Below are 27,029 nucleotides of genomic sequence, written 5' to 3' on the forward strand. Positions count from 1 at the left end.
TAATAATAATAATAATAATAATAATAGCAGCTAGCATTTATAAAGGGCTTATTATGTGGCAGGTACTGTGCTAAGCATTCTACAAACATTATATCATTTGATCCTCACAACAAACCTGGGAGGTGGGTGCTATTAGCATCATCCCTGTTTTACATTTGAGGAAACTGAGGCAGAAAAAGGTTATATGACTTGTCCAGTGCTCAGACACCCAAGGATGTCAAATTCTGAAGCAGAATTTGAGCTCAGGTCTTGTTGACTTCAGGTAGCTAGGTGGTGATGGGAATAGAATCCGGGGTCTGGAGTCAGGAAACTCTTCTTCCTGAATTTAAATCTGGCCACAGACAGTTATTAGCTGTGTGACCCTGGGCAAATCACTTAACCCTGCTTGCTTCAGTTTCCTCATCTGTAAAATATGCTGGAGAAGGAAATGGCAAACCTCTCCAGTGTCTCTGCCGAGAAAACCCTAAACGGTGTCACGAAGAATGGGATAGGACTGAAAAGCGACTACACAACAGTAAGTTGCTGGCTTCCAGTCCTTTGCTCTATCCACTGAACCGCCTAGCTGCCTTCATGCCTTTGTCAGGGAATAAGGGAATTCATTCCACATTTGGAGAGATCCTTCTGCACATTGTGCCTAAAAACACCTTTCTACAATTTCTGCCCATGAATTCTGGTACATAGCAGAGCCTAGCATCAAACCCTGGTGCTTTGACTCCAAACCTAGGTGCTCTTTCTACAGCCCACCGGCTTTCTCTTTTTTCTGTGCTGTCCTGGGAGAACTGTGGAGCATCGAGAAGGCAGGGGTTTTTCCTGGTCACTGCCCTGCTCCATCTCTCCTCCTCCTCCACGAAGCCTTCCAAGGGCCTGCAGTACCCTATGCAGAGCCGGTTTTGTTTGCGGTTCTGGAAAAAGGCCCTAGTGGTTAGCATTAGAAGACCTCGGTTTGGATCGCTCTGATTTGTTGTATGACCTTGGGGAAGTACCTTCTCCTCTCTGGGCCTCAGTTTCGTCACCTGTAATAATCTCCTACAGTCCTGACCTTTGATGATTCTGTGATGCTGGCAGGCTGGGAGGTCAGAGACCAGCTTTTACTCAGTGGGGAGCAAACTCAGATCTCTAGTGGCCCAGTATTGCCACCTAGCGTCCCAGGAAGATTGAGTGTCTGCGGTGGGCATTTCGGGGGTAGGAGAGAGGAGGGTAGGGACAGAAGGTTCCCGGTTCCATCGCTACTATAGGGAAACTGATTTCACTTTGATAGAACTAGAAAGGATCCTAGGCTATTATTCATGCCCCTCATTTTACAGGGGAAGAAACTGAGGCCCACAGGGGACCCATAGCAACGTCGGGGGGCAAGGCTGGGACGAGAACCTAGGTTTCTGGTCCTAGTGTTACTAATTTGTGCCACGCACACTCCAATGTAGGAAATACCTCTTCTCAGCTCGAGGCTGAAACACGCGTACAGATACGCAGATTTTCGGACTGGACTGGGCAGAGAGCAGCGGCCCCGCACGCCCTTGCCTCTGGCTGGCCGAATCTTAGGCAGAGAGCACGATTTTCCCGACTCTTTCGGGCAACGGCCGGACTAAGTGGAGTTACCCCTAAGTGAGGCGTGAGTTGTGAACCGCAGCACTTCCAAGTCCATGTTCCCTCTGGCCCAGGATCCCAGCAAGGTCTTGAGACTGCGAGCTGGAAGGCACAACCCTCTCATTTTACAGATGAGGAAACTGAGTCCTAGAGAAGGACTTGGCTATTCTCACATAGCTAGAAGGTGGTAGAGCCTCATCTTCGGACACCAAATGGGGATACTGATGACGACTGGTGAGGTGATGAATCGGAGTGCTCCCCTTCCTTGCTTCCTATCCCCAGGTGGGGGCCCCCACCCCTTTCCCCAGCGCCTTCCACCCTCACCCTTCCATTCCCTGCAGAACCCCTCTAGGTCCTTCCTTCATCTCTTTCTGTCCGGCAAGGACACAGTTAAACTCCAAAATTGGGCGGGGAAGGGGGGGCGGTACCCCCAAACCACGCCCCAAATGCGTCAGCCCCCGTGTCTGACCAATGGGGGGGAGAGACCCCCACGAAGCCGGAAGGGCCCTGCTGGGCCATTGGGCTCTGGGCTGTTCGGCGGGCGTCGGAGGCGACTCCTGGAACCTGGACAGGTAGAGACACCTCCCCGGGTTCCCGCCTCCCCTTCCCTTTCCCATTCTGAGGCTGAGGCTGGGATCCGGGGGCGGGTGTGGGGGCGATCTGAATCTGGTCCTCCTGGGGCGCACATCTGGCTCTGCTCCCAGTCGGCCGGGGAAGAACATCTGGCTTGGCTCGTCCGTTTCTCGGGGGCGCTGGGTTGGGGGCGGTGGAAGGTGCCCATGGAGGGGTTCCGGTGGAGGTCGGCGGGACTGTGTACCTAATCATCCACCCCCACCCCTCAGGATGGGCGCCAGCTCCCTGTCGGAGGATTACCGTCTGTGCTTGGAGCGCGAGCGGCGGAGGGGTGGCTCGGGCGTCTGTGCAGACCCCACTCTGCGGGCCGTGCTCTGGCAGATCCTCGTGGAGGATTTCGATCTTCACGGGCTGCTCCAGGACGACGCCCTGGCCCTCTTCACCGATGGGCTGTGGGGCCGAGGCGACCTGGCCCCCGCCCTGCGCAACCTGGCCCGGGCGTTCGAGCTTCTGGAGCTAGCCGCGGTCCACCTTTACCTCTTTCCCTGGAGGAAGGAGTTCACCACCATCAAGGTAGAAGCGACCCAGGAATTCCCTAGCTCTGCCCAGGCAATGGGGAATCTGTTCTGAGCTCTGGGCTGGGCCTGAGTCGTGTGCTGGGCACAGGATGGGGGCGGGGAGTGGGGAGGAGGAATGCAGCCCGCACTTGGCCAGAATGGCTTGGGAGGTGGGGGTGGGACGGGACACCCTGGTTGCTCTTTCTGGGACCAGGGGAATAGAGCAGTCGTGGCCCAAGCTTCCGAACTTTGCCTGTCCTCCTGGGATGGGGACACCAGAGTCTAGGCAAGGTGCCCAAGCTTCAAAAATCACCTTTCCCCGAGTAATCCTATCCCCCGGGGATCCTCTCAGTCACAGGCAGTTTTGCAAGAATGGGGTTAAGTAGGTATGTAGAATAGTGGAAAGTGGGCAAGATCTGGGGCCAGGTTCAAATCCCTTTCCGTGCCTCAGTTTCCTCATGTGTCAAACAAAACTGTTGGACTAAAATGATTTCTGAACTCCCAAATCCTATGAGCAGATGGGGAATGAGGTCAGATTACAGAAAGCACCCAGTTCCCGAGGTGAAGATTCTGCGCCTGCATTCATTTCACCCTCTTGTCTCCTGTTTACTCCATGCCCAGAAGCAAAAGAGAATAAGGTTTCCTCCAGGGTAGCAATGAACTGTCATGGCAATCAGGATGCCATTGCCCCAGCAACTTTGTAAATTCAGAATGTTGGGGAGGTAGCTGAGTGATGTCATCTTGGGCAGCGTGGGAGAGTAACACCTCCACTCTGTTACTGTGGCAACACCAGCCTCAACCAGGAACGGAGGGGACAACTTAGAAAACCAGGTTATCTCAGCAGTGACATCTGCTGGTTCGTTCAGCAGCATACCAGAGAGTAGAGGGAATAGGGGTTCTTAACCTTTTCTTGGGTCAGGGACCCCATCCGCAATCTGGTGAAGCCTAGTGATCCCCCTCAGAGCAATCTTTTCAAATAATAGAAGGAAATGCTCAATTTAAGTTAGAGGTTAGTGAAAATAAAGAGTTAATTTTTTTTTTCTCCACCCAAGTTCATGGATCCCACCAATTTTATCCACGGACACCTGAAAGGGGTTAGATTGCAGGTTAAGCACCCCTGATCTATAGGAAAGAGTGTTGGACTTGGAGTCACAGGAGAAGGTCTGATGGTGGGTTCAAATGACACTGTAACCCCTGGGAAGTCAGTTAGCCTCTCTGACCCTCAGTTTCCTCATCTGTAAAATGAATACTTACACTACCAACTTCACAGGGTTGCTGAAAGGAATTCCTGTGTAACCCAATAGAAATCTCAGTTATTGATGGATAGGGATAAGAGTCATAACAGGCTGGGCACCCCTAAATCAATAACGGTTCTTTGTTGATTACAGACCTTTTCCGGGGGCTATGTCCACTTCCTAAAGGGTGTGCTTTCAGAGGACCTCATCACCAAGTGCTTCCAGAAGATGGGCTACACCAGGAGGGATCAACACCACCTGGTCGTGGCCACTCCACCCCCAGGCTATGAGCTAATTCAGGTGGCTCTAGGCTGCTTTGCTCTGAGGTTGGAGTGTGAGATTCTAGGGGAGATCCTGACCAAGCTGGGAACCAGCCTGCTGTCTGCGGAGGAGCTGATTGAGGAGCGTCGAGCCAGCGGCGATGTGGACACATGTGTGGACCGGCTAAGGAGGCGGCTGACCGGAGCTGGACAGCCGTCCCCAAGGCCGTTGGCTAGTTACCCTGCTAGCATTGATTTATACAGTGACATGCTGGAAGAAGGTGCTGAGGAGGATTCCTTGTATGGTGAGCCCCTAGCGGGGCCAGAGTCACCCTCCCCAGAGCTAGCCTATCAACCCCCTGTCTGGGAACAGAGTGCCAAACTGTGGGGCACCGGCCACATAGCCTCCAGTGCCCGGGAGCTTCGGGACAATGGGAGCAGCTGGGAGTCTCCACGCGTGGAGGAACCAGTCGAGGAGAGCTTGTCCTACGAGGCCTTTGAAGAACCTACCGAAGAGAGAACCACCTTCTCCTTCATCGCCTTGCGGCGGGAGCTGACCCCAGAAGTTGCCGGGGGCAAGAGCCCCAGCCGTTCCCCTAGGCATGTCAGGGCCAGCGGGCATCTTGAGGCTGCTGAAGGGACCCCTGCTTCTCCCTCCGCATCTGGTGGGGAGCCCCAGCGCTATCAGCTTCATGGTTGCCTGCCAGTGGGCACTCTGCCCACCTACTGCTGTGATACATGCTGCCAGCTCCATGCCAGTCACTGCCAGGCTGTCTATAGCTGCCGCCTGGGCCACACGCTGCACGAGCTGCTGGGTGAGAAGCAGCGACGTCTCTGGCTCCAGAGGACCCAGCTGGACTCCCTGCTTTATGAGAGTCCCCCCAGGGCCAGGCCCTAGAATGAGTTGGGCCAAAGGTGAATCCCCCAAATTGTGTGGTTCCCCCCTTACCTCCAAGGAGAGAGCTGGCTTGTCTCCTGGTTGATGAAGGGAATAGGGACCTTCTAGCTCAGTGGGAAAGGAAGGAGTCTGTAATCCTGATCCCCTGACCTAGACCCTCAGCCCCTTCTCCAAATAAAAGGCTAGAGGTAGTGTTAGCTGGAGGCTCAGAATTTAGGAGACCTGGGTTCTAGTTCCTTCAGCCACCAACTAATTGTGGGAGCTCCATTAGGTCATTCACTGTCCCCACTCGTAATGGAGGAAATTTAGGCCCTGGAAGACTAACATTAACCCTATGATATATTTAAAAACACTTTGAAAAAGCTTACAGCATTATAACATCAGCTGGAATTATTCTGCGAGGGAATTCTTGTCTCCTGGAAATGGAAGGCAAAGTAAGTCTTTAGTGAGGTGATGAGTTATCTCTAAAACCAGCCTCCCTCTCCCTGCCACCTAGGTGTGAGCCCTTCTGCCAGGGAAAGGACAGCCTTCTGGGCATGGAGGGCCCCGTTCAATGGCAGTGTTGGCATTTCATGAGCTAGGGCTGGCCTACCCTTCTGCACTGCCCAGACAACTCCAGCCAAAAGAAGACCCTTCTGACCAGCAAGGGTTGGGACCCCGGAGGAAGGGCCTGTCCTGTGTAGATGGTTGTCTGTAATTAAAGTATGTGAGGTGATTTAGTGTTCACCAGGGACGTTCTTTGCCTGTTCTTGATGAGTTCTTTTGCCAAACCGTTCCAAAGCTGGCTGCCCCAGGGACTTCAAACGCCGCATCATCTTTTCTCCCCGAGATCATTATTGTAGGCATGTTAAAAACAGCCGTGTTGTGAGAGACACCCAGTACAATCAGCCTGCCTGGGTCTTCTCCTAATCTGCCTCTTCTCTGAAACTTATTCTCCTATGCCCTCATTATCTATCGCCTACTATTTCAGTACTCTCAGGTATTGCCAACTTTGAGAGAAGGTTGTGGAAGATTTTTGTCCTCTCCCTGTTATTCCCCTCCCAGTGGAATGCTATGTTTGGCAGCAGCCAATCGGAAGGTGAAGTCTGAGCAGCCTGAAGGATCCCTCTTTGCTGAATGCCAAGGGTCAACAAGCATTTATTAAAGGCTCAGAGTGCCAGGGGATACGAAGAAAGGCAAAAAGCAGGCCCTGCCCTGTCCACACTCTAATTGGGCCCAGTGGGCCACCTGTCCTAGGGGTCGTGTGATCTTGGAGGGAGACTAAAGGGGCATTTACCTAGCTTGATGGCTATATGGTGAACTATGTGAACGTGAGATGTTCCCAAGGGGTTAAGTACTGAGCCTGCCCAGGTGGGGGGAAGAAAGGAGAATATGTCATCACAGTTACAGACTTGGCTGGCCAGACCAGGCCACCACAGCCGCCAGCAGTTTGCTTGCAATAGCTTTTCCCTAGCCGCTGACCCTGAAACCCAATTTTCACACTATATCTATTGAGCAAACATCCCTCTCGATTTCTTCAGCGAATTTGGCCTGCAACTAGTCACTGTTTAAAAAAAAAAATTGTTCCTGTTTTATTAGTAAATCTGCATTCAGAGAAAAAGAAGGGTGTGGGAAATGAGAGGAAAATGGGGAATTTTACAAGTAGAGTCAGCAAAAAGGAGACAGTACCAGGAAAATTTACAGGGCTGGCTGCTGAATAGATATCCAGATTTAGAGACTGTCCCCTGCCAGGTGGCCATAAAGAAACCTGTTTGTAAAAACACCCCCAGATTAAGACCAACCTGCCACTACACCAGGAAGAAGTCCTCTGCAGAGGAGCTGATTTGGAGACTTAACAAAGGTGCCTTTTCTGAGAAAGGGTGTCCTCCTGGGAACTGCCGGATCCAGGGGCAGAGGTGGGAGGGAGAGTTAGCAGCAAAAGGAAGCCAGCTGTCTGCTGGGGAGATGCCGAGGGTTATGGATGTGAGGCCTGGGAGGTGAAGCCACTACACGCTCCCACGCTTCCCTCTGCTCGCCTATTTGTGCTTGGGGAGTGGGACAAAGACAAGAGAGCATGGAAGAGCACCCACGACCCAAGTGAGAATTCCGGGCAAAGAGGCACGGCCTCGTCCGGAGCTCTTACCGTTGGGCCTTAAACAAAACTGGTGTTTGAGGAGATTTGTGGCTGCTCCCGGCTTTCCCCGGCTGCCTTAGGAAGGGACCGTGGGTGACTTCAAGGCCAATCAATGGGCTTACAATCTGTCCCACTACCTAGGCCGGAGAAGGAACGGCCCACTTCCCCTCCTCCCTGGATGACCTCAGCAGAGCAGAGCTGAGCTCCTTGGGAACGGCAGCAAGGAGCCGAGATCAGCCTGAACTTCAGGCGGATGGGTGAGGTGAGACAATGAGCCTGACCCACTACCCACAGCGCTTCCCCCTTGAATTTAGGTGCTGCGAGGTCACGGGATGAAACCAAACCAGCGGAAAGGGAGGAAGGATGCTTGAAGGTGCCTTGGAACTGGAGTCAAGGGGGCCTGGGGTCAAATCTCTGTTCAGCTCTGCTGCTATCCAGGTGACCTTGGCTGGTCAAAACTCTCTGAGCTTCAGTTTCCTCATCCGCAAAGTGAGGGTTGAGCTACGTGACTTTAGGTCATGGGGCTCAGTACACAGTAGGTGCTCCATAAATGCTTGCTGATTAAGTTCCTTCCAACCCTAAAATCCCATAGCCCTAAAGGGGTCCTTTTGACATGGAGAAGGGGAGGAAGTGGGAAGCTCCACCCCCTAGGCCCAATCCTTTAAAGGGAGGGGGCTGGCTAGGGCAGTGCTTCTCACAGGGGGTGGGCAGACTTCTCCCCAGGCCTTGCCTTGTGAGGCAGGAGCCTATAGGGGCATCACAGGACAGTCTCGGGCTTTCAATAGTGGCATGGAGACGCTACTCTCTCTCCTGACACCCCAGTTTAGATGGTGGGAACTGTTCAGTTCTCTCATAGGAAAGCAAAACGCAAACAGGGCAATTATCTCTCCTTTCTCTTCCCTCCCACTCTGGCGTTTCCTGCCCACTCCCCTCCATCCCCTTAGCTCCCACTTTCCCAGCTATTCTCCAGAACAGTCCATTTCACAAAGCCAAACACCAGGAGTAGCATTCAAAGACTAGTCTTTAAAACACTCTTCAAAAGCTGCATTTGAACAAACCCATCTCCCCCCAGTGCCCTCTTACAGAGGGTGTGATTTTGGCTCCCCTGGGACAGGAGGCTGTCTCTACCCCTCATCAGTCCCCAGAGCTCCTGGGCATGTTCGTGAAAGGCTGCTGAGGCCCCCCCACAGGGTCCTGGGGACAGAACGTTATTTCCACCAGGATACGACAGGATCCCTGTTCCCTTCAGCTCTTCGTGACATCCAGACCTCCCGAGGCCCCTCCCTTGAGGGCAGCTCAGCACCAGGGATGAACACACTAGCCCCAGTGCTTACGGCTTTGTGTCTGCCCATCAGGCAGCTCCACAGACAGAGCCCTGCTAGACCTCCTCTCCTGCAAAGAAGGAAGCAGGTAAGAGCTGACTGGAACACGGATGGATCTCTCCAGCCCATTCCTCCTTTCCCTCCCCAAACCTTGTGTCTGTCTTCCAGGTAGGGAAAACCAAATTCTCTCCCTGTTCCAGCCTCATTCCTGCCAGCTGCAGCACTAAGCAGAAGGCCAGAGAAAGTCCCAGAGGTGTCTGCTGAGGGCCCGAGGTGAGTCCTAGGGGCCGCCCGTTCTCAGCGGACGGTGGCAGGTGTCCGGCCAGCGCTCACCGGACGACTTACAAATCAATCTTCACCCAACTCTGAGTACCTGGTGCCTCAGCCTCCCTAATCCACCTGAAAGAAGGGGGTGATTTTTACTGAATGGGAAGCTAAGAAGGGCAAAGGGCAGAGGAAGCATTAATATAATCCTTTGCCCTAACACCACAGCTGAAGGTGTGACCTGAAGGAGAAGGAAAATGAGTAGAATGTCCTTGCACCACCTGCGATGTGCTAGGCCCAGAGAACTGGAAACCAAACGTGATGGCCGAGGCTGCAGAAGGCTCCTGGAACCTCCCATGTGCCCTGGAGCAAAAGCTGAGACGCCCCAGGAGCCAAACAGCTGCTCGGGTCCCCCACCTCTTCATGCCGGCCAAGCTGGCTCCGACACCCACCCCGGGAGTTCTGCTTGTTTTTGAGTGAGAAGACTGGGCCTGCGTTACGGCAGAGGCTGATGCCTGCTTCAGAGAGCTCTGATTTCATCAGTGTGGCAGTAGACTTGTGATCCTGCCGCCCTTCAGAACAAAGTCTTCCTAAGTTATCATGGCTGAAAACACTCATTACTTGTCGGCTGGCCAATCCACACTGCACCAGGCCGGCTCTCAGAACACAGTCCAGTCTAGCCGGCCACTCCGGTTCTGGCTTTTGGGGACCTGCCACAGCGACCTTTGGGGACAATTCAGAACTTCAAAGCAGCTGAGGTGGCTTCAGGGGAGAGGACACTGAGGCAGAACGAATAATGTGACCCCTTCCTGACCTCCCCTAAGGCAGAGGAGTGAGGAGAGCCTGACTTTGTGACCTCCTCCAAGGATGCAGCTCCTGTTTCTGGTCAGCCCGGAGTCTGGGGTAGGCCCCAGAAGCCTAAGAGGAAGGAGGGCGGCTCTAAAGCCACGGCTGTGCTTCTGCCCCGGGCCTGTGGTTTTGGAAGGGGGGTGGGCAAAATTAAGCTGGAGGCTGGCAGCATAGCCCACCGAGTGATGTGGGCTGCCTCCCCCTCTGCTCCCCCTTCAGTGACTTCCTTTATGAACCCAATGGGATGAGGAGGGGCCTCTTACCGCCTCAGGGCTTGCTGCGCTTGCCCTGGCTCTCAGCCCCGGCATTGGTGGTAGCGCTTGTGGCTGCCCGCTTGTTCCGATGATGAGGGAAGGTGGGCATGAGCTCAGGCTCACAGGCTGTGGGCAAAGGAGAAGCTGCTCTCCCTGGGGCAGGGCTCTGGATGGCTTCCCCTCCCCCGTGCTTCCCCAACTTCTCAGCCGCCCAGACTCCCAGGCATTCGCTTCCTGGGCACACCCACAGCACCCCGTCTTAGCTGCTTCCAGCGACTTCCCACCCCCCAAGGCCTTGGCAGGAAGATGGGGCCCAAGGTGGGGGCACTTACGCAATGGCTTTTCTTTGAAGTAGGAGCTTTCCAAGCAGTCCCCAGCTGTGGCCCTAGAGAGAACCCACCAGCTTGTCAAGGAGAAGTAATGCCATGGCAAATATAAACATTTATTATGTGCCTACTGCGTGCAGGGAGCTGGGCTGGGCACTACCATAGTTCCTGCCTCTGGGTGGTAGAAAGTCTTGTTTAAAAATGGCTCTCCGACTAACTTAGGGCCTCTCGTTCTGGGCAGTGTTCCATCTCCCAACCCAAAGGCCTCAGCAAATTTCCCCACAACCAAAAGAAGCAATGAGGGAGGCTGTTGATAATGAGAAGAAAACAGGGGCTTTTTGGCTTCTGTGAGTCAAAGAGTAAATACACAGAGTAGGCAGAAGATGTGTGACTGTGTGGTGTGGGTACCAAGGATGATCCCTGGCCGGCCCAAACATTCTAGCAACAAAGAGCCCAGGTCCACTGCTTAGGAACGTGACGAAAGGTGGTGGAACCCATGGGGGGGGGGTGGCAAATGCTCCAGCCCAGACCGCTTGTATGCATGCAGGTATCTAGGGGTCAGCCCTTCCCACGTGGCAGATTGGCTAGCACTGTCCAGAGAGTGGGGGCAATGCCCTCCAACCTTATGGGGGGCAGATACAAAAACACCCAAGCACAGGCAGACTCCCAGAGCAGACTGGCTCTCGCAGAGGAGGGCAGACCAAGCCAAGAGGGCCATGTGCCTGCGCAGGCCCGAGAGCAGATGCTGGCTTCCAAGAGCCAGTTGGGCCCGATTCTTCCCCCAGCCCCGCACCATCAGTCAGAGCCTTGGGTACCTTTTCTTTGGGTCGTACATGAAGAGGAAATTGAGCAGACGTAACCCTGCCTCAGAGAGCCATGGAAACTTGTGTTTGAGGTTGTTGTATGGCTGTTTCCTCAGGCTATACTGGCTGACTAGAGGCAACTTGGAAAAGCCCTGAGAGGAGAGAGAAGAGCAGAGACGGGAGTGAGAAGGGGCCTGGGCCAGCTCCAGGGGACTGGGCAGCCCGGCCCCAAGGCACTCACCGGCCAGATGTTCTCGTTGGGTGTCCCAAGCAGCTGCACAATCAGGTCGATCTGGTGGATCTCAGAACTGCCTGGGAGGAGGGGCTTATGAGCCAACAACTCGGCCAAGATGCAGCCCACGGCCCTGGAGGAAGAGAGGGGCAGGAAGCTGGAAGCAGACCCTTCCATCCTGAGGTGCCTCAATGTGCCCAAGGGACTGGGGCACTGAAGCACTGGGTGTCGCTTCTGGAATTCCTCCGTACCCCATCACGTAGGGGCAAAAGGGGCGGGCAGAGCATGGCCTGGGAACCAGATGTCAATTTCAGAATTTTGACCGACCCACACCTGAACAAGCATCCCCACAGCCTCTTCGTGTTCATGAGCTATGGCGCTCCCTCATCTGATCACAATCTATTGTCATTCCGCATCTCCCTCAGCCTTGCAACCCCCAACCCCATTCTGCATATGCACTGTGACCTTCAATCTCTTAGCCCTCAGTTCTTTCCCTGGCCATCACCTATGTACTGCTTACGTTCATGTCCCTTTCCCATCTTGACTCCTTGGTGAACTGGTTCAACCCTACACTGTTCTCTTGAGTTCCTTGCCCCTTTATATCACCAATCTTGCCCTGCCAAGCTTCAGCCTTGGATCACTCCCACCATCTGCTGCCTTCACCCCTACTCACATTCTGCTGAACAAAGCTAGAGGAAATCACACAACCACACTGACTGGTCGGTCCACAACAAATCTGTTATATAATATCAGCTGGGCCCTCACTGCAACAAGACAATCCTTTTATACCTCCTTAACTGACTCATCCACTCACCACAGTGTTTTCACCCTTTCTCAAGCCTCCCCTAGCTACCGTTTCCCCACCCTCTCAGCTAAGAATTGTGCTTCATATTTCACAGAAAACACTGGGGTCATCTGTCCAGAGCTCCCTCTTCTCTCTGCCTGGCCACTTAGATTCCTTCTGCCACCACCTCCTTCACCCGTCTCACATGAAGATGGCGGCCACTTCCTTTCCCTCTGTGTGTGCAACTGACTCGTTCTATCCTGTCTTCTCCAGCAGACTGCCTCTTCCATCTTCTCCACTGTCTACTGGCTGCTTCCTTTGCTGCCTGGAGACACCCTCAAAAAACCATTCCTAGATCCAACCATCCCTGCCAGTTACTGTCCCATTTCTCTTCTCCCTTCTGTGGCTGAACTCCTCGAGAACACCGACTGCAATAGGTGCCTCTACTTTCTCTCCTCTTATCCGACATCATCATCATTCCACTGAAACTGCCCTCTCTGAAGTTATCGGTGAGCCTGTAGCAGCCCGGTCTAACAGCCTTTTCTCCATCCTCATCCTCCTGAATCCCTCTGCGGCCTCTGAGCCGTCAGTTACTCTTCTCCTTGAGACTCTTCTCTGTCTAGGTTCCTGTGACCCTGCTCTCTTCTGGTTCTCCTCCTACCTCTCTGATCATTCCTCAGTCTCCTTTGCTGGATCTTCATCCGGGGCTCTGGCCTGGGCCCTCTTCACCTCTCCCACTATGCTATTTTGTTTAGTGATCTCGTTGACTGCCATGGATTCAATTATCATTTCCATGCTGATGATTCTCGGATCTGCTTATCCAGCCCTAACTCTCAACTAACTTCTCTTTTTTGAGAGGGGAGGCAATTGGGGTTAAGTGACTTGCCTAGGGTCACACAGCTAGCAAGTGTCTGAGACCAGATTTGACCTCAGGTCCTCCTAACTCCAGGGCTAGTGCTCCATCCACTGCACCACCTAGCTCCTCTCAATGAACTTCTCCAGCTGCCTACTGGCCTTCTCTAATTGGATGTCCCATAGACTTCTTAAACTAAACCTGTCCAAAACTGAACTCATCTTTCTTCCCCTTTTCCTCACCTCCCCTCTTATGGTTGAGGGCACTGCCATCCCTGCCAGTCACCCAGGCTCAAAACCTCAACATCCTCCTTGACTTTTCACTCTCAATCTGTGGCCAGGACCCGTCCATTTGACCTTCACATCCTCTCTCGTACGTGCCGCCCCCCTGGTGCTATCCCTCATCACCTCCGATCTAGACCACCGCAATAGCTTTATGGTTGGTCTCCATCCTCCACGTCCCTCCCCAAGAAGGAGGTCATGCCTGTCTTCCACTCATCTGTCAGAGTGATCTTCCACGTCATACCCCATTCAATGAACTCTAGTGACTCCTAATCACCTCCAGGATCAAACAGAAATTCCTTTGTTTGGCATGTCAAGCCCTTCCTAACCTGCCCCGTCCCACTCTCCAGTCTTCCTGCCTCCTCCACGGCCCTCCCTGGACACTGTGAGTCAGTGACACCGGTCCCGTGCGGCTCCTCACACACACCCCTCCACCTCCCTACTCTGGCCGTTTCCACCAGCCATGCCCCACGCCTAGAACCCTCTCCATCACCTTGGTCTCCTGGCTTCCTTCAAGTCCCAACTAAACTCTTCCCTTCTCCAAGAAGTCCTTCCTGATTCCCCTTCATTCCAGGGCCTTCCCTCTGGAAGAATCTCCAAGTTAGCCTGTCTAGTTCTTGTTGGGCCACAGTCATTCCCATGTTGTCTCCCTGTTAGACTGTAAGTGCCCTGAGGGCAGGCACAATCTTCTGCCTTTCTTGGAATCCCCAGTACTTAGCATAGTGCCTGACACATAGTGGGTGCTTAATACCTGCTTGCTCACTGAGTGACTCTGCTGGAGGATCTCTAAAGAAGGAAAACCTGCTACCACCTCCAGAGGTTAGCCTACTCCATTCTGGGACGACTCTGAGCAGTGAGGAATTTTTCCTTACAACCCAAGCTCAAGTTTTCCTCAGTGCAAAAAAAGCTCTTTTGTCACCTTCTAGTAGCCAAGGAAGCACCATTTCCCCTCCTAATGCTTTGAGAACTCCAAGTGTCAAAGTGGGTTAATAATTATTCTGGTCTTTTTCTGACTTCAAAGAGTCAAATGTGCTTTTTACTCACTGGCTATATTAATGAATGAAACAGTCTCTGCCCTCAAGGGGCATACATTCTACTAGAGGAGACAACATATACAGAGAGAAATAACCTCAAATACGCCCACGCGTATACACGTGCAGTGTCCCCCAAGAAAAGCTTTAAACTGCGCCGAGGCTTTTGGGACACCCTGTATGTTGAACAGAATAATTCTGGGGGTGGGGAACATTAAGTGAAGGAATCAGGACAGGTTTCTTGTAGGATGCGCCATCTGAAGGGAGCGAGAGTCCAAGTGACCGAGGCCAGGAGGGAGAACCTTCCAGGCATGGGGGCTGGAGATGTGGAGAGCTGGACTTTGGCCTCTCTCCGGCAGGGACACCCTCACGGGGTAAAGGCCAGTCTTCTTATCTTCAGTGTACTCCCTCCCCCACTCCCAAGTGTTCAGATAGCATCCCACCCATGTTTTCATCTTCGAGTCTTATCTTCCTGGACTGTGCCCCAACACAACATGGACAGGACAGCTCAGCTGACCTCTTGGATCATTGGGAAATGGGATGGGGAAAAGTACCAACTCTTCAGCCAGGTCTTGCAAACATTCTCCCACCCCAAGACTTTCCAGGAGAAGGAGGACACTCCTCACCACATGTCGATGCTGGTAGTTTGGGTTGCTGTTCCCAAGAGGAGTTCGGGGGCCCGGTACCTGCACAATGAAGGAAAATAACCCACACTCAGGTCACTTCTTCCTTGGACGGTCATAGGTCATCTCCCCAACGCCTGCTCTCACATTAGGGGACTTCAACATACACACTGATTCTCCCTCACACACCCTCAAGCTACTCGCCTCCCATGGGCTCTCCCTCAGCCACACATAAAGATGGTCATACCACTGATCTGCTCATCATCCACAAATGTTCAGGTATTTAGAAATCCCCTTATCTGACCGTAATCTATTGGTTTTTCACCTCTCCCTTGGCCTTCCCTTATATAACCTTACTCTTTACCCTCCCGTGGCCTTCACCATTCTCACTGGTCACTCTCTCTTCTCCCTATCTTGGCTCCTTGGTGACCCAATTCAAATCTTTACTGGTCTCCTCTCTTGAAGCCCTGACCCTCTTATTTTATCACCTATTACACCCAGCCAAGCCTCAGCCTTGGACCATTCCCACCACTCATCTCCTTCACTCCTATCCACGAGCTGCTGAATGAAGGTGGAGAAGATTGTTCACCTGTTCTGATTGGGCCCAGAATGAATCTATGTTACACAATCTCAACCAGGCCCTCACTGCCACCGGGCAATCCTACTATGCCCCCCTCATCAACTCCCTCTCCCGTGCTCCACAGTGGCTCTTCCTAACCTTCTTATCCCTGCTCAAGGCTCCCAGGGCTCCCTTCCCCATGACTCTCTCAGCTGAGAACCTGGCCTCACATTTTACAGAAAAACATGATGATGTTCACTGTGACCTCCCTCTTCTCATCTCCTATCACTCTGGTGCCTTTGGGCACTCTCTCTTCTTTCACCCTTGTCTGACATGATGGAGTGGTGTTACTCCTCACCAAGGCTAATCCTTCTACTTGTTCAAGTGACCCCATTCTATCCCATCTCTTCTCCAACACACGCCATCATCCCCACTTTTACTTTCAATATCACCCACTCTCTTGGCTCCTTCCCTACCGTCTACAAACATGCCCATGTTTCCCCCATTCTGAAAACTTCCCTCGGTCCTTTCATCCCTGCTAACTATTGTCCTACATCTCTTCTGCCCTTTGCAGCTAAACTCCTCCAAAAGGTCATCTGTAGTAGGTGCCTCCACTTTTGCCCCTCTCACTCCCTTCAGTTCGGCTCCAGACCTTATCATTCCGCTGATATTGCTTTCTCCAAAGTTATTAATGATCAATTAGTTGCCAAATCCAATGGCCTTTTCTCCATCCTCATTCTCCTTGACTTCTCTGCAGTCTTTCACACTGCTGATCACTCTCTCCCCCTAAGTCTTCAGGACACCCCTCCCTCCTAGTTTTCCTCCTACCTCTCTGACTACTCCTTCTCTGTCTCCTTTGCTGAATCCTCCTGCAGATCAAGCCCTCTAACCACAGGTGTCCCTCATGGTTCTGTCCTGACCTCTCTCTTCTTCTCCCTCTATACTCCTTCACTTGGTGCTCTCATCAGCTCCCATGGATTTAATTACCATCTCTGTGCTGCTGATTCACAAATCTACCTAGCTTGCCTCAATCTCTCTGTTGACGTCCAGTCTCATATACAATTGCTTTTCAAATATCTCGAGCTGGGTGTCCAGTAAACATCTTAAACTCAACATGTCCAAATGGAACCCTCCCCCCAACCCTCGCCTTTCCTGTTCCTGTAGAGGGCAACACCATCGTCCCGGTCCCTCAGGCTCACAGCCGAGGAGTCACCCTGGACTCCTCACTCTCTCTCACCCCCCCAACCCTACATCCAAGCAGTTGCCAAGGCCTGTTGATTTCACCTTTGCAACACCTCTCAAATACGCCCTGTTCTTGCCCCCTTCCCCATCACTCCAGTGCAGGTCATCATGTCCCACCCTGATTATTATAATAGCTGCTGGTGGCTCTGCCTGCCTCGAGTCTCTCTCCACTCCAAGCCATTCTCCACTCAGTCACCAAAGTGATTTTCCTAAAGCAAAGGTCTGATCCTGTCATTCCTGCTCAACAAACTACAGTAACTTCCTATAGCCTCCAGGATCAAATACGAAGTGCTCTGTTTGGCATTCAAAGCCCTTCTCACCTTTCCTGTCTTCTTATACCTTACTCCCCATCATGAACTCTTCTATCCAGCGACACTGGCCTCCTGGCTGTTCCATGAACAAGACCCTCCATTTCAGCTCTGGGCATTTTCTCTGGCTGTTCTCTATGCCTGGAATGCTCTCTCTCCTCTGCTCTGCCTTCGGACCTCCCTGGCTTCCTTTAAGCCCCAACTAAAATCTCACCTTCTACAGGAAGCCTTCTCTGATCCTCTTAATTCTAGTGCTTTCCCTCTTTTAATTATTTCCCATTTATCCTGTATATAAGCTTGTTCTGTACATATTTGTTTGCATGTTGTCTCCCCCATTAGACTGTAAGCTCCTTGAGGGCAGGGACTGTCTTTTGTATCTTTTTTGTATCCCCAGAGCTCAGCCCAGTGCCTGGCACATAGTAGGCACTTAATAAATGTTTATTGGTTGACTGATTGATCTGCTTCAATCTATCCATCTACTAGAGAGGGTTGATATAGTGTCTCTACTCTGGCCCTGTAAACAAGACACTGGCTACTACCAGGAGGAGGAAGAATGAGCATGGTTGCTGCAGAATCTTCTTATCCAGAGGATTCTCTTTACAAGCCCATCAGCCACCCCTAGGGGCTCAGCTTAGAGCCAAATGGTACCCCTCCCATACAAAGATGGTGGTGTACTGGCTATGCTTACCTCACTGCCCCCCAAGAGCCCATGAAGGGTGCAGACCTTAGCAATGGCGCAGAAGGCCCCCAATCTTGGCCAACTTCATGCATGACCAGAGAAGTACCTATCTCGACTCCTTTCAGAGGATGATGGGGCACAAATCTTGAATACAATATTACTAGGAAAAACCAGCTCCCCATGGCTGTTAATGAGACCGAACCTTTGGTCTGTTTACACGATTTTTTCCTTGCCAAGACTGCTTTCCAGGGTAAATACCAACAGGTTCTGAGCTGGCTCATCCCACAGCACATACAATTCACTGACCTCCATTTGGATTAACAGAAGATAACCCTGATGACCAGCTAGCCTTCTCTGTCCTGTAGATCTGCTCTGCCTTTGCAAATGGCCCTGGTGACTTTAGTATGCAATGGCACTCCCACAATCTCTGAATTTGCATGCCTTTCCAAGTCCTCTGACGTCTCCAGCTCCAGTTTATGTCCTCTTAGGGAACCTGACCAGCCCAATTGGATACAGGCCTGCAGAGAAGCCCAAAAGCAACCTTTCCCCCTCAAACACTATCTATGTGACCTTGGACAAGTCACTTAACCTTTGTTTGCCTCAGTTTCCTCAACTGTAAAATGAGGATCACAATAGCACCTATCTCACAGGGTTGTTGTAAGGATCAAATGAGATAATATTTGTAAAGTGCTTAACACAGTGCCAGGCACACAGTAGGCATCATAGAAATGCTCATTCCCTTCCTTTCCCCTTTCTCCCTTTACCCCCCCTCTCCTAGACTCTGGAGTGTGAAGTATCTTCAAGGCTAACTCACCAGAGGGTGACCACTTTGGGGGTCATTGGCTTCACAGGAACACCATAAGCCCGAGCCAGGCCAAAATCAGCTGCCAAAAAAGGGGACAGAAATGTGAAGGAGGAGTTAAGTACTTAGCAAGTGTTTAGTAAGTTCTTGCTTGGTGCATAAGAAATAAAGAAATAGAATGCCAGGGGGATGCCAATGTGTGAGAGGCTTAGGTGTTTACATGCGGGCGCAGAGAGTATACAAGTGTGTACACACACACACACATGGTTCCAGGGAAACATACAGATACTCACCGGTCTTAACACAGCCCTTATCTGTCATAAGCAAATTGGAAACCTTTAAATCCCTGTCATGGCAAGAAAAGACACCAGTCACCCCAGGGAAGCCGATTTCAGTGACTGCTCCAAGATGAGAAGGATGTCCCTTTCAAGCCATGAGATCTCTGGGCTGAAGATGTGAAGGCATCTTCACATCTTGCTCTTGGCTTGGAGTTGCTCTCTATTGGTCTATTCCTCGGGTCAAAGGTTCTCAACCTGGAATCTGTGAACTTGTTTTTCAAAATATTTTGATAACTTTCTTTTTTTGGGGGGTGGGGTAGCAATTGCGGTTAAGTGACTTGCGCAGGGTCACACAGCTAGTCTGAGGCCACATTTGAACTCATGTCCTCTTGACTCCAGGGCTGGTGCTCTATCCATTGGGCCACCTACCTGCTCTGATAGCTGTATTTCAATATATTTGGTTTCCTTTGTAATCTTATGTATGTGATGCCTTTAAAAACATTATTCCGACAGGGGTTCCACAGGGTTCACCAGACTACCCAAAGGGTTTGCGACATAAGCAAGATTAAGAAGCCCTGCCTATATCTGGACCACCACCGTGGTGGAGGAGGGAAGGAATCCACCCAGGATTCCATTACTCTTCCAACTGGGAAGATGATGTGATTTGGAGGTGGGCACAAGAAGGCACGGGACTGGACGTGGAGTTGCTGCCCACCTAGCCTCGTCCCCAACACCCATCTCTAACTAGCACTGTCTTCCTGAGTTTGTCCTCAGTGCTCTTCCTAAGTCTAGGTCTGCCACACCCTTTCCTTCCAGAACCTGCCTCCTACAGACCTCTCAGCCTTCCCCTGCCCCTCACCTGTGAATGATGAAGTTTTTGTGAAGGTATTGAAGGCCCTTGAGGACTTGCAAAATGATACACTTTACCTGTAAGGGTGAGAATGGGGAAAGAGCCAATGAATGATAGATAAGTCATTTATCTGCAGCTCAGAGAGCTGCAGGTCAGTTGTTATGGGGGCTTGAGGAAGGGCTCCCTGTCACAGGAAGAGGGAAGACCATCATGCTCTGCCCTAACACTGGGCTCTGGGTCCCTTGATAACTCACATGCTGCCCAGCTAGAGAACCACAGATGATATCTAAAGGGACAGTGGCCAGGGACCAGAGGAAAGGCAGGAGAATAAGGGGCCGTAATGGGGAAAGGAACAAGAACCATCAAAGAAAAATATGGCAGTGCAGTCAATTCAGTGAACGCTCTCTAAAGCCCTTGGAAGGTGAGCTCTTTTAAGGTGGGACTGTTTCCCCTTTGTCTCTGAACCCTCCCAACTTCCTATAAGGTCCCATGCAAATTACTTAATAAATGCTTGTCCAATGATTGGATTAATTCTTACTGCATCCTAAAGGAACAAGTCCCACCAGTCAGCTGCCGTTAGAATCCTTCTCCTTCAAGGCTTAGGCCAAAGGCTACCTACTACAAGAAGCCTACCTTGATTTCCCCAGTTATTACTTTCTTCTCCCCTGGAAATTACGTTGTATATACCTTACATTGGCTTATCTGCGTTCATATCTGCTTTCTCTCAATACAAATTTAAGCTCCTTAAGCTCAGGGACTGGGATGGTTTTTTTTTCTTTGTTTCTCTGGTGCCTAGCACATAGTAGGCACTTAATGCTTGTTGACTATCCAAAGTGAATGAACTCTCCAGGGAGGCATAGGCTTCCCCAAGGTGTATGGTTCTACACCAGTCACTAGCAGAGTGGGTAGAAGAAGGTTTAACACCAAGAATAAAGATGACCACAGCCCACACATACCTGAGCCTCTGAAAAGGGTGTCTGCATGTTCTCCAGGAGGCTGGCGAGGTCCTGCTCACAGTAACCCATCACCAGGAAGATGCTGGAAGAGAGACAAAAGGGGACACAGTGACCTGATGCCACCCTGTCCTTCTAAAGGGCCAACCATTGAGAGAGAAGACTGAGGGGGGGACGTGTCTTTGGTAGGAGAAAGCAAAGAGAGAAGAAGGAAGGGAAAATCACAACTTGGGAGTAGAAAGCAGAAAGCAGGACTGAGCAGGGAATGGGGGGAGGGGTGGGGGCGTTCTACCCCAGCGGGGTAAGGACAACCAGGGGTGTTTACCTCTCCAGGTGGTTTCCCACAACCACCTCCTTCAGCTCCACGATGTTGGGGTGACGAAGCCGAAGGAGCAGCGTGATTTCCCGGAGGCTGCTAATGGGGATCCCTGCCCCAAGAAAATGATACACTCGGGCCACTGGCCACGGGCAACAACCTCCCCTTCCTGAGCCCTGCATCTCTCCTAGCTCCCGGCTGGGCAATGACACAAGCTTCACACAACCCCTCCCTAGACCAGAGTGGAGGCCCTCCCTCCTCACCCTCTACCGAGGGAACCTGTGTTTTGTTGAATCCTGCCTGTCTCAAGTTGTTATTATTTGTCCTTTGTTCTTGAAGAGGACCAAGACATCAGGGAGGTGATGCCATGATGTGCAAGTGAACCGGATGTAAGTGAGGCAGGGCTGTGCAGAGTCACCAGCCTCACTTTCTCCTCCGGAGCCATCTGGGTCCAGTGGCCAGATACGGATCAGGACGACTGGAGATGGCCCAGGACGCAGTAGGAGACCTTAGCCTTTTTAAGCTAAGGTCTTTCCCAGGTCTCAGTTTGACTGAGGCATCGCTATTCAGTAATTAAGGCTTAGTAAGAATTGAGGCAGTGAATGGTCTCTTTACCTAGTCAAAAATTAAAAATAAATTAATTGGCAAAGAACACCTGGCAGCTAAGCCAAACACCAATGCTCGATGTATGACTGGCCCTCAGCTGAGCACAGCATTTCACGGTGTGCAGAGCGCTGAATTTGAATTTCACAACTGTGGGTGGTTAGTAGGCAGGCCCTACTACCATCCAAGCCATTAAGTGACTGATCCTGGCTCAACAAGCTAATTAGCAGCAGTGCTGAGATTCGAACCCAGGTGTCTGGCCTCTCAGCCCAGGGCTCTTTACACCGCCTCCCTCTTACCAAGGATTTTTCAGGACTACTCAATGTTGGCTTCCAATGAGAAGCACAGATGCTTTGTATTTCTAAAACAGCCTCATTCCTATGTTTCCCTTGAGGTCACTGAGGAGGTCTTTGGCAACCATTCACCCCACCTCACCATCCTTCTCCTTGTCCATCCGAACCTTCTTCAGGGCCACGATTTCATCTGTCTGGGTGTCTCGGGCCCGATCTGAAACAGGAACAGACCCATGGGAAACACAAAGCCAGAGCCCTGAGTACTCTCCTGCCCAGTTCTAACACAGATCCCACCAGGGACACTGGAATGTTGCTTTTCTCATCAGGACTCATGCCAAGCCAGCAAGTGCCTACTATTTGTTAGGAGCAGGGGATTCAAAGACATGAATGAAACAGTCCTGTCCTCAGTGACCTTATGTTCTACTGGGGAGATGACATGCACTCAGATAAATACATAGAAATAGAAAGGAATGGAGGAGAGAAGGCACCAACAGCTAGGCCTCTCATACACAATGGCACCTAAGCTGACATTAATGGGAACTAGGACTTCCAAGGAGAAGTGGAGAGAGACAGCAGCCTGTGCAAAATCATGGAAACAGGAGACAAAGTGTCCTGGAAGTTTGGCTGAGATGCTGAATGCAAGGAGGGAAATCAAGGGGAACCAGCCCGGAAAGATGGGCTGGAGAGAGGGTGAAGGCCCCTAAATGGCAACAGAGGAGTCTGGACCTGGAGGTAACATGGAACCACTAAAGCTTCTGAGGCAAAGACTGGCATGGTCAGACCCTTGCTTTAGGGATTGGCAGCTGAACTGCGGCTGGAGTAGAGAGGGGAGAGGCAGGCTGAATGAAGATGTTGTAACAGTCCAGACGAGAGGTGCTAAGGGTCTGAATTAGGGCAGTGGTGGTGGGAGTGGACAGACACGGAGGAAGACTGGACGAAGATTGGACGACTGGTCAGATGTCAGGAGGGAGGACAAGTGAGACTGAAGAATCTGGGGCGACCTCCCCCCGGCGCTCTTCTTTGCTCCGGTAACGCTGGCCTCCTGGCTGTCTTCTTTGCCCGCCCAGCCGTCACCCGTGAGAGCTGCCTTTTCCATCCCAGCCCTGCTTAGCTCTCTCATCTAGACAGAGCACTGCTGAGGTGACAAAGTCCACAGGTCCCCATGCCGGGCTCCTGGCCAACAGCAAGCCCACACTTACACACGATGCCATAGGTGCCTTCCCCAATCCGATTCAGCTTTTCGAACTCCTTCACGCTCCGGCACTGTCCCAGCTGCGAGTAGAGGAGAAGACGTGGCAGCTCATCGAAACAGCTAGTAATATTCAATAGACAACGGAAATACCCAGAGCAGCTCACTCAGAGTGCAAGTCTCATTTGCCTCCTCCTATGGTGAGCTTGTTAAAAGTAAGGCTACCTTTCAACCAAGCAGGGCACAGCAGCAGGTCAGTACTGGGGCTAGAGGGTAAAGAGACCTATGGGATGAACCAGAAGGACTAAGAAACCAAAAACAAAATGCCAGAAAAAGTTGGCCAAGGGGCCCTCATTACAAGTAAAGGAATCCAGGGTATGCTATTAGATAGAATAATGGTGGTGAGATCTTGGAAGGCTATCCTGCTGCCAGATATGATAGATTCTCCTTCCAACATGAATTTGAATATAGAATCTCAAATTTGGAAATCACCTAGCCCAAGTCACACCTGAATCTACAACAAATCAGAAATAAACACAGCATCTCCCTTAAAAATGATTGCACATATTAAGAATCTGACAACATAGTTATCCTGTCTGGAACATGAAAACACAGGCTGGGATTTCCCTTTAGAGGTAAGAGTCAAAACATCTCAGGGCAGCGAGATGGCACAGTGGATAGAGCACTGGCCCTGGTGTCAGGAGGACCTCAGTTCAAATCCAGCCTCAGACACTAGCTGTGTGATCCCGGGCAAGTCACTTAACCCTGACTGCCTCCAAAAGCAAACAAACAAACAAACAAACAAACAAAAAACATTTCGAGCTCTTTCCCTTGGCAAATCCTGCCAAAAATCAGCCCATCTGAGCCTGGGGAAATAGATTCTCTTAAGACCTATATAGCCCTGAACCTAGCTGCCTATTCTCCTTGGGGACTGACAGCTACAGATGAGGGGATTTATTAAGCCTGACATTCAATGCCCTCCACAATCCAGTGTTACCATAACTTACTTTCATATTCACCTCATGTTCTTATCATGTTCTTTTCCATATACACGCCAGTCAAATATGCCCAGGACATCCATCACACTGTCCAATCACTGTATCTTTGTTTACCATGTTCTCTATGCCTGGGATGCCATTTTCCCTGTCGAATTCCTACCTTTAAAGAAAAGTTAAATCCAAAAACAATTTCCTCTGACCACTTCAGGCTGTACTGGCTTTTTACCTTCCTCACTCTGATCGTAATTACCACTGCTTATACCTATCTTAGATATAAGAAAACTAAAAAGAAAATCACTGATCATTTATTGAACGTGTGATTTTGTTATTTTTATGTCACATGTCGTCTCCCCCCATGTGGTGTAGTAGGGAGCAAATATGACATAAAAATAATAATTCAAGATAATATGTTAAATAGACAACGAATAACTTTTCTTTTTGGGCTGCTAGATCGCTCAGTGAACACAGCATTGGTCCTGGAATCACGAAGACCTGAGTTCAAACCGGACCTCAGACACTCACTAGCTGTGTAATCCTGGGCAGATCACGTCACCCTGTTTGCCTCAGTCTCTTCATCTGTAAAACGAGCTGGAGAAGGAAATGGCAAACCACTCGAGTATCTTTTCGAAGAAAACCCCAAACAGGGTCATAGAGAGTCGGTCACAACTGAAATGACTGAACAAAACTTTTCATTTAGCTCTAAAACCTCTCTTTTGGCCTGAGAGACAGCTTTCCTCTGCCTCTTTGTGGTCCTGGAAATTCTGAGTTGAAAAAGAGTAGCAGATCTCTTTTGTAAGAGGAGTCACAGATCCCATCCACCCAAATCCCGATACCTCAAGATTATAAACTATACTAGAGTAGGGACTGAATTCATTGTTTAACTTTTTATTTTTGGTAGCAACCTGCTCTGTGCACTGCAGGTGTTTAATAAATGCTCTTGAACAGAACTGGATTCATTTCTTTTCCCTGCTGCTTGGTCCATAAAGTAAAGCACACCCAAATTCACATTCCCAGTTCCAGTCGGAACTTCTCTAGTCCTGTCAAAAAAAACCGTTTGGGGAAGTAAGTGGGACACATGTGCCCACATGGTCTCATTCCCACACTGGCCTGAATGTAGCTTTCTGTTGAGAGGCCTGAAAACAATGTGCTCCATAAATCTATTTATATATGTAATATTTACTGTATTAAATTATATATAACATATAATATATTATATATATAAGATAAATATATAACTATACTTTATTTAAAAATTTTAGAGTTCTCAATTCTCTCCCTCTGGTCCCCCCCTTCACCGATTGAGAAGAAAAACAATATATCAATTATACATGTAAAGTTATGCGAAACAATATCTATATTTTTTAAAACTGTAACTTGGCATAGTGGAAAAGGATATGGATTAGAGGACCAGAAGCAGAGTTCTAGTCCTGCCTCCTCCCGTATGCCCTTCCCCCTCTGGGCCTCAATTTCCCCTTCTGCAAAATGTGGAGAATTGGCCTTGATGATCAATAAAGGCCAGAGATGTTTTTTGTTTTTTTTTTTAATCTATAATTTATTTCTAGGAGTAAACAAAGAGGTTGTTTTCAGGGAGAGGGAGGAGGATCCAGTCTTGACTCCACCCCCCAGCTGTGGACAGCTTCCGCGGGAAATTGACGCGATTCCCCCACAACTCCCCGCGCCTGCCGAAAGGAACTCTGGGAGTTGTAGTTCTGCCAAGGAAACACAAGCCAACACCCAACAGGGCGGCAGGCTGAGGGAAAGCAGCGCCGGCCCGCGTGATATCCCGCACACACGCACCCTGTCCTCCGGAGGCACCGTGAAGAAACCGTCCCGCCGTATGCACTTCAGGCGAATCTGCTCCGATTCTGGCTCGGGATCCCCCATGTTGCAATCCTCGTCTTCCGCCCTCCAAGCATGCGCAAGCTGGGATCGAAGACAGTATTGCGCAGGCGTAGAGTTGACTTCCTCCGAGGGCCACGCCTTCCCTTAGCAACGGTTGCTAGGGAGGAGCTGGAGGGGTTCTAAGTTCCCAGTTAGGGTTGCACTCACTCAGGAGCATATTTAGGCAGGGTCTACTGGAGTCGTGGTGGTAGGCTAAGGGTCATCAACGCGGTGGCCTATTTATATACGGGGGAAGTGAAACTATATCCCCTCTGCACCGGGCTGTTAGAATAATCAGTCAATTAACTAGTAATTATTAAGAACCTACTGTGTTCCAGGCACCTTGCCAGGCGCTGGGGATCTAATCAATAAACATTTAGTAAGAGCCCTACTGTGTGCCATGCATTGAGAATACGAATAGAAGGAATGAAACAATTCCTACCCGAAATGAGTAATGGGGGAAGGCATGTACCTATACAACGGTATAAATATAAATATATGTAAATAACATATATAAAGTGAATAAATACAAATATATGCAAAGTAAACACATACATTTTTATGCTTTAATAGCTTAAAACTGCGCTAAGACTTTTGGGACACTAAAGTACAAAGTAGGGGCAGCTAGGTAGTGGATAGAGTGAAGGGCCAGTAATCAGATGAGTTCAAATCTAGCCTCAGACACTTAGTAGCTGTGTGACCTAGAGTAAATCACTTCACCCTGTTTGCCTCAGTTTCCTCATCTGTAAAATGAACTACAGAAGGAAATGGTAAACCACTCCTGTCTCTTTGCCAAGAAAATCCCAAATGGGATCACTTCGAAGAGTCAGACACAACTGAAAAACAACTAAACAATACAAGTAGCACAAAATCGTTTGGGAGGGAGAGAACTAGCAGTGAGGAGTGTGAAAAGTCTTCAGCCAGAAGGAAGGGGCCTGTGTGCCTGTGAGTTGGGGGGAAGGAAGATGCACACCAGGCATGGTGGACTGCCAATACAAAGGTACAAAAATATTCACTGAGCGATCTAGCAGCCCCAAAAGAAAAGTTATTCGTTGTCTATTTAACATATTGTCTTGAATTATTATTTTTATGTCATATTTGCTCCCTACTACACCACATGGGGGGGCGACATGTGACATAAAAATAACAAAATCACAGTGCAATAAATGATCGGTGATTTTCTTTTTAGCTTCTTATATCTAAGATAGGTATAAGCAGTGGTAAGATCAGAAGGGT

The 27,029-nt window shown here is 50.5% G+C and overlaps 2 protein-coding genes across 4 annotated transcripts; one reads left to right on the forward strand and one right to left on the reverse strand.

The window, feature by feature from the left end:
• Nucleotides 1-2,058: 2,058 nt before the first annotated feature.
• Nucleotides 2,059-5,845, forward strand: SPATA2L (spermatogenesis associated 2 like). Its single transcript, XM_027845938.1, has 3 exons — nt 2,059-2,156; nt 2,427-2,730; nt 4,103-5,845. Exons 2-3 carry the CDS (start codon nt 2,428-2,430, stop codon nt 5,105-5,107), a joined length of 1,308 nt encoding a protein of 435 aa, XP_027701739.1. The 5' UTR covers nt 2,059-2,156; nt 2,427; the 3' UTR covers nt 5,108-5,845.
• A 2,378-nt stretch (nt 5,846-8,223) lies between these two features.
• Nucleotides 8,224-25,838, reverse strand: CDK10 (cyclin dependent kinase 10). 3 transcript variants are annotated; one of them, XM_027847551.1, is made up of 14 exons: nt 25,710-25,838; nt 22,925-22,997; nt 21,868-21,939; nt 20,839-20,941; nt 20,517-20,598; nt 19,570-19,637; nt 18,726-18,778; nt 18,445-18,514; nt 14,846-14,905; nt 11,280-11,403; nt 11,051-11,190; nt 10,242-10,294; nt 9,919-10,035; nt 8,224-8,612 (listed from the first exon to the last, which is right to left on the reverse strand). In XM_027847551.1, the coding sequence occupies exons 1-13, from the start codon at nt 25,794-25,796 to the stop codon at nt 9,923-9,925; spliced, it is 1,098 nt and encodes a 365-aa protein (XP_027703352.1). In that variant the 5' UTR covers nt 25,797-25,838; the 3' UTR covers nt 8,224-8,612; nt 9,919-9,922. The 3 variants fall into 3 exon arrangements, with proteins under 3 accessions (XP_027703352.1, XP_027703344.1, XP_027703338.1); XM_027847543.1 differs by having other exon boundaries at nt 8,224-8,941; XM_027847537.1 differs by having other exon boundaries at nt 8,224-9,724.
• Between the last annotated feature and the right edge of the window lie 1,191 nt (nt 25,839-27,029).

The sequence above is a fragment of the Vombatus ursinus genome, unplaced genomic scaffold, assembly GCF_900497805.2.
Source record: "Vombatus ursinus unplaced genomic scaffold, bare-nosed wombat genome assembly UNPS02005286.1, whole genome shotgun sequence".
Lineage (NCBI taxonomy): Eukaryota > Metazoa > Chordata > Mammalia > Diprotodontia > Vombatidae > Vombatus > Vombatus ursinus.

Excerpts from the sequence above, each read along its gene's own strand:
- SPATA2L (XM_027845938.1), top strand. The coding sequence starts at position 2,428 with ATGGGCGCCAGCTCCCTGTCGGAGGATTACCGTCTGTGCTTGGAGCGC. Across the intron at positions 2,731-4,102 it reads AGGAGTTCACCACCATCAAG|ACCTTTTCCGGGGGCTATGT; the intron begins GTAGAAGCGACC and ends TGTTGATTACAG.
- CDK10 (XM_027847551.1), bottom strand. The coding sequence starts at position 25,796 with ATGGGGGATCCCGAGCCAGAATCGGAGCAGATTCGCCTGAAGTGCATA. Across the intron at positions 20,599-20,838 it reads GTGGGAAACCACCTGGAGAG|CATCTTCCTGGTGATGGGTT; the intron begins GTAAACACCCCT and ends TCTCTCTTCCAG. Across the intron at positions 18,779-19,569 it reads AAAAACTTCATCATTCACAG|GGATTTAAAGGTTTCCAATT; the intron begins GTGAGGGGCAGG and ends TTGCCATGACAG.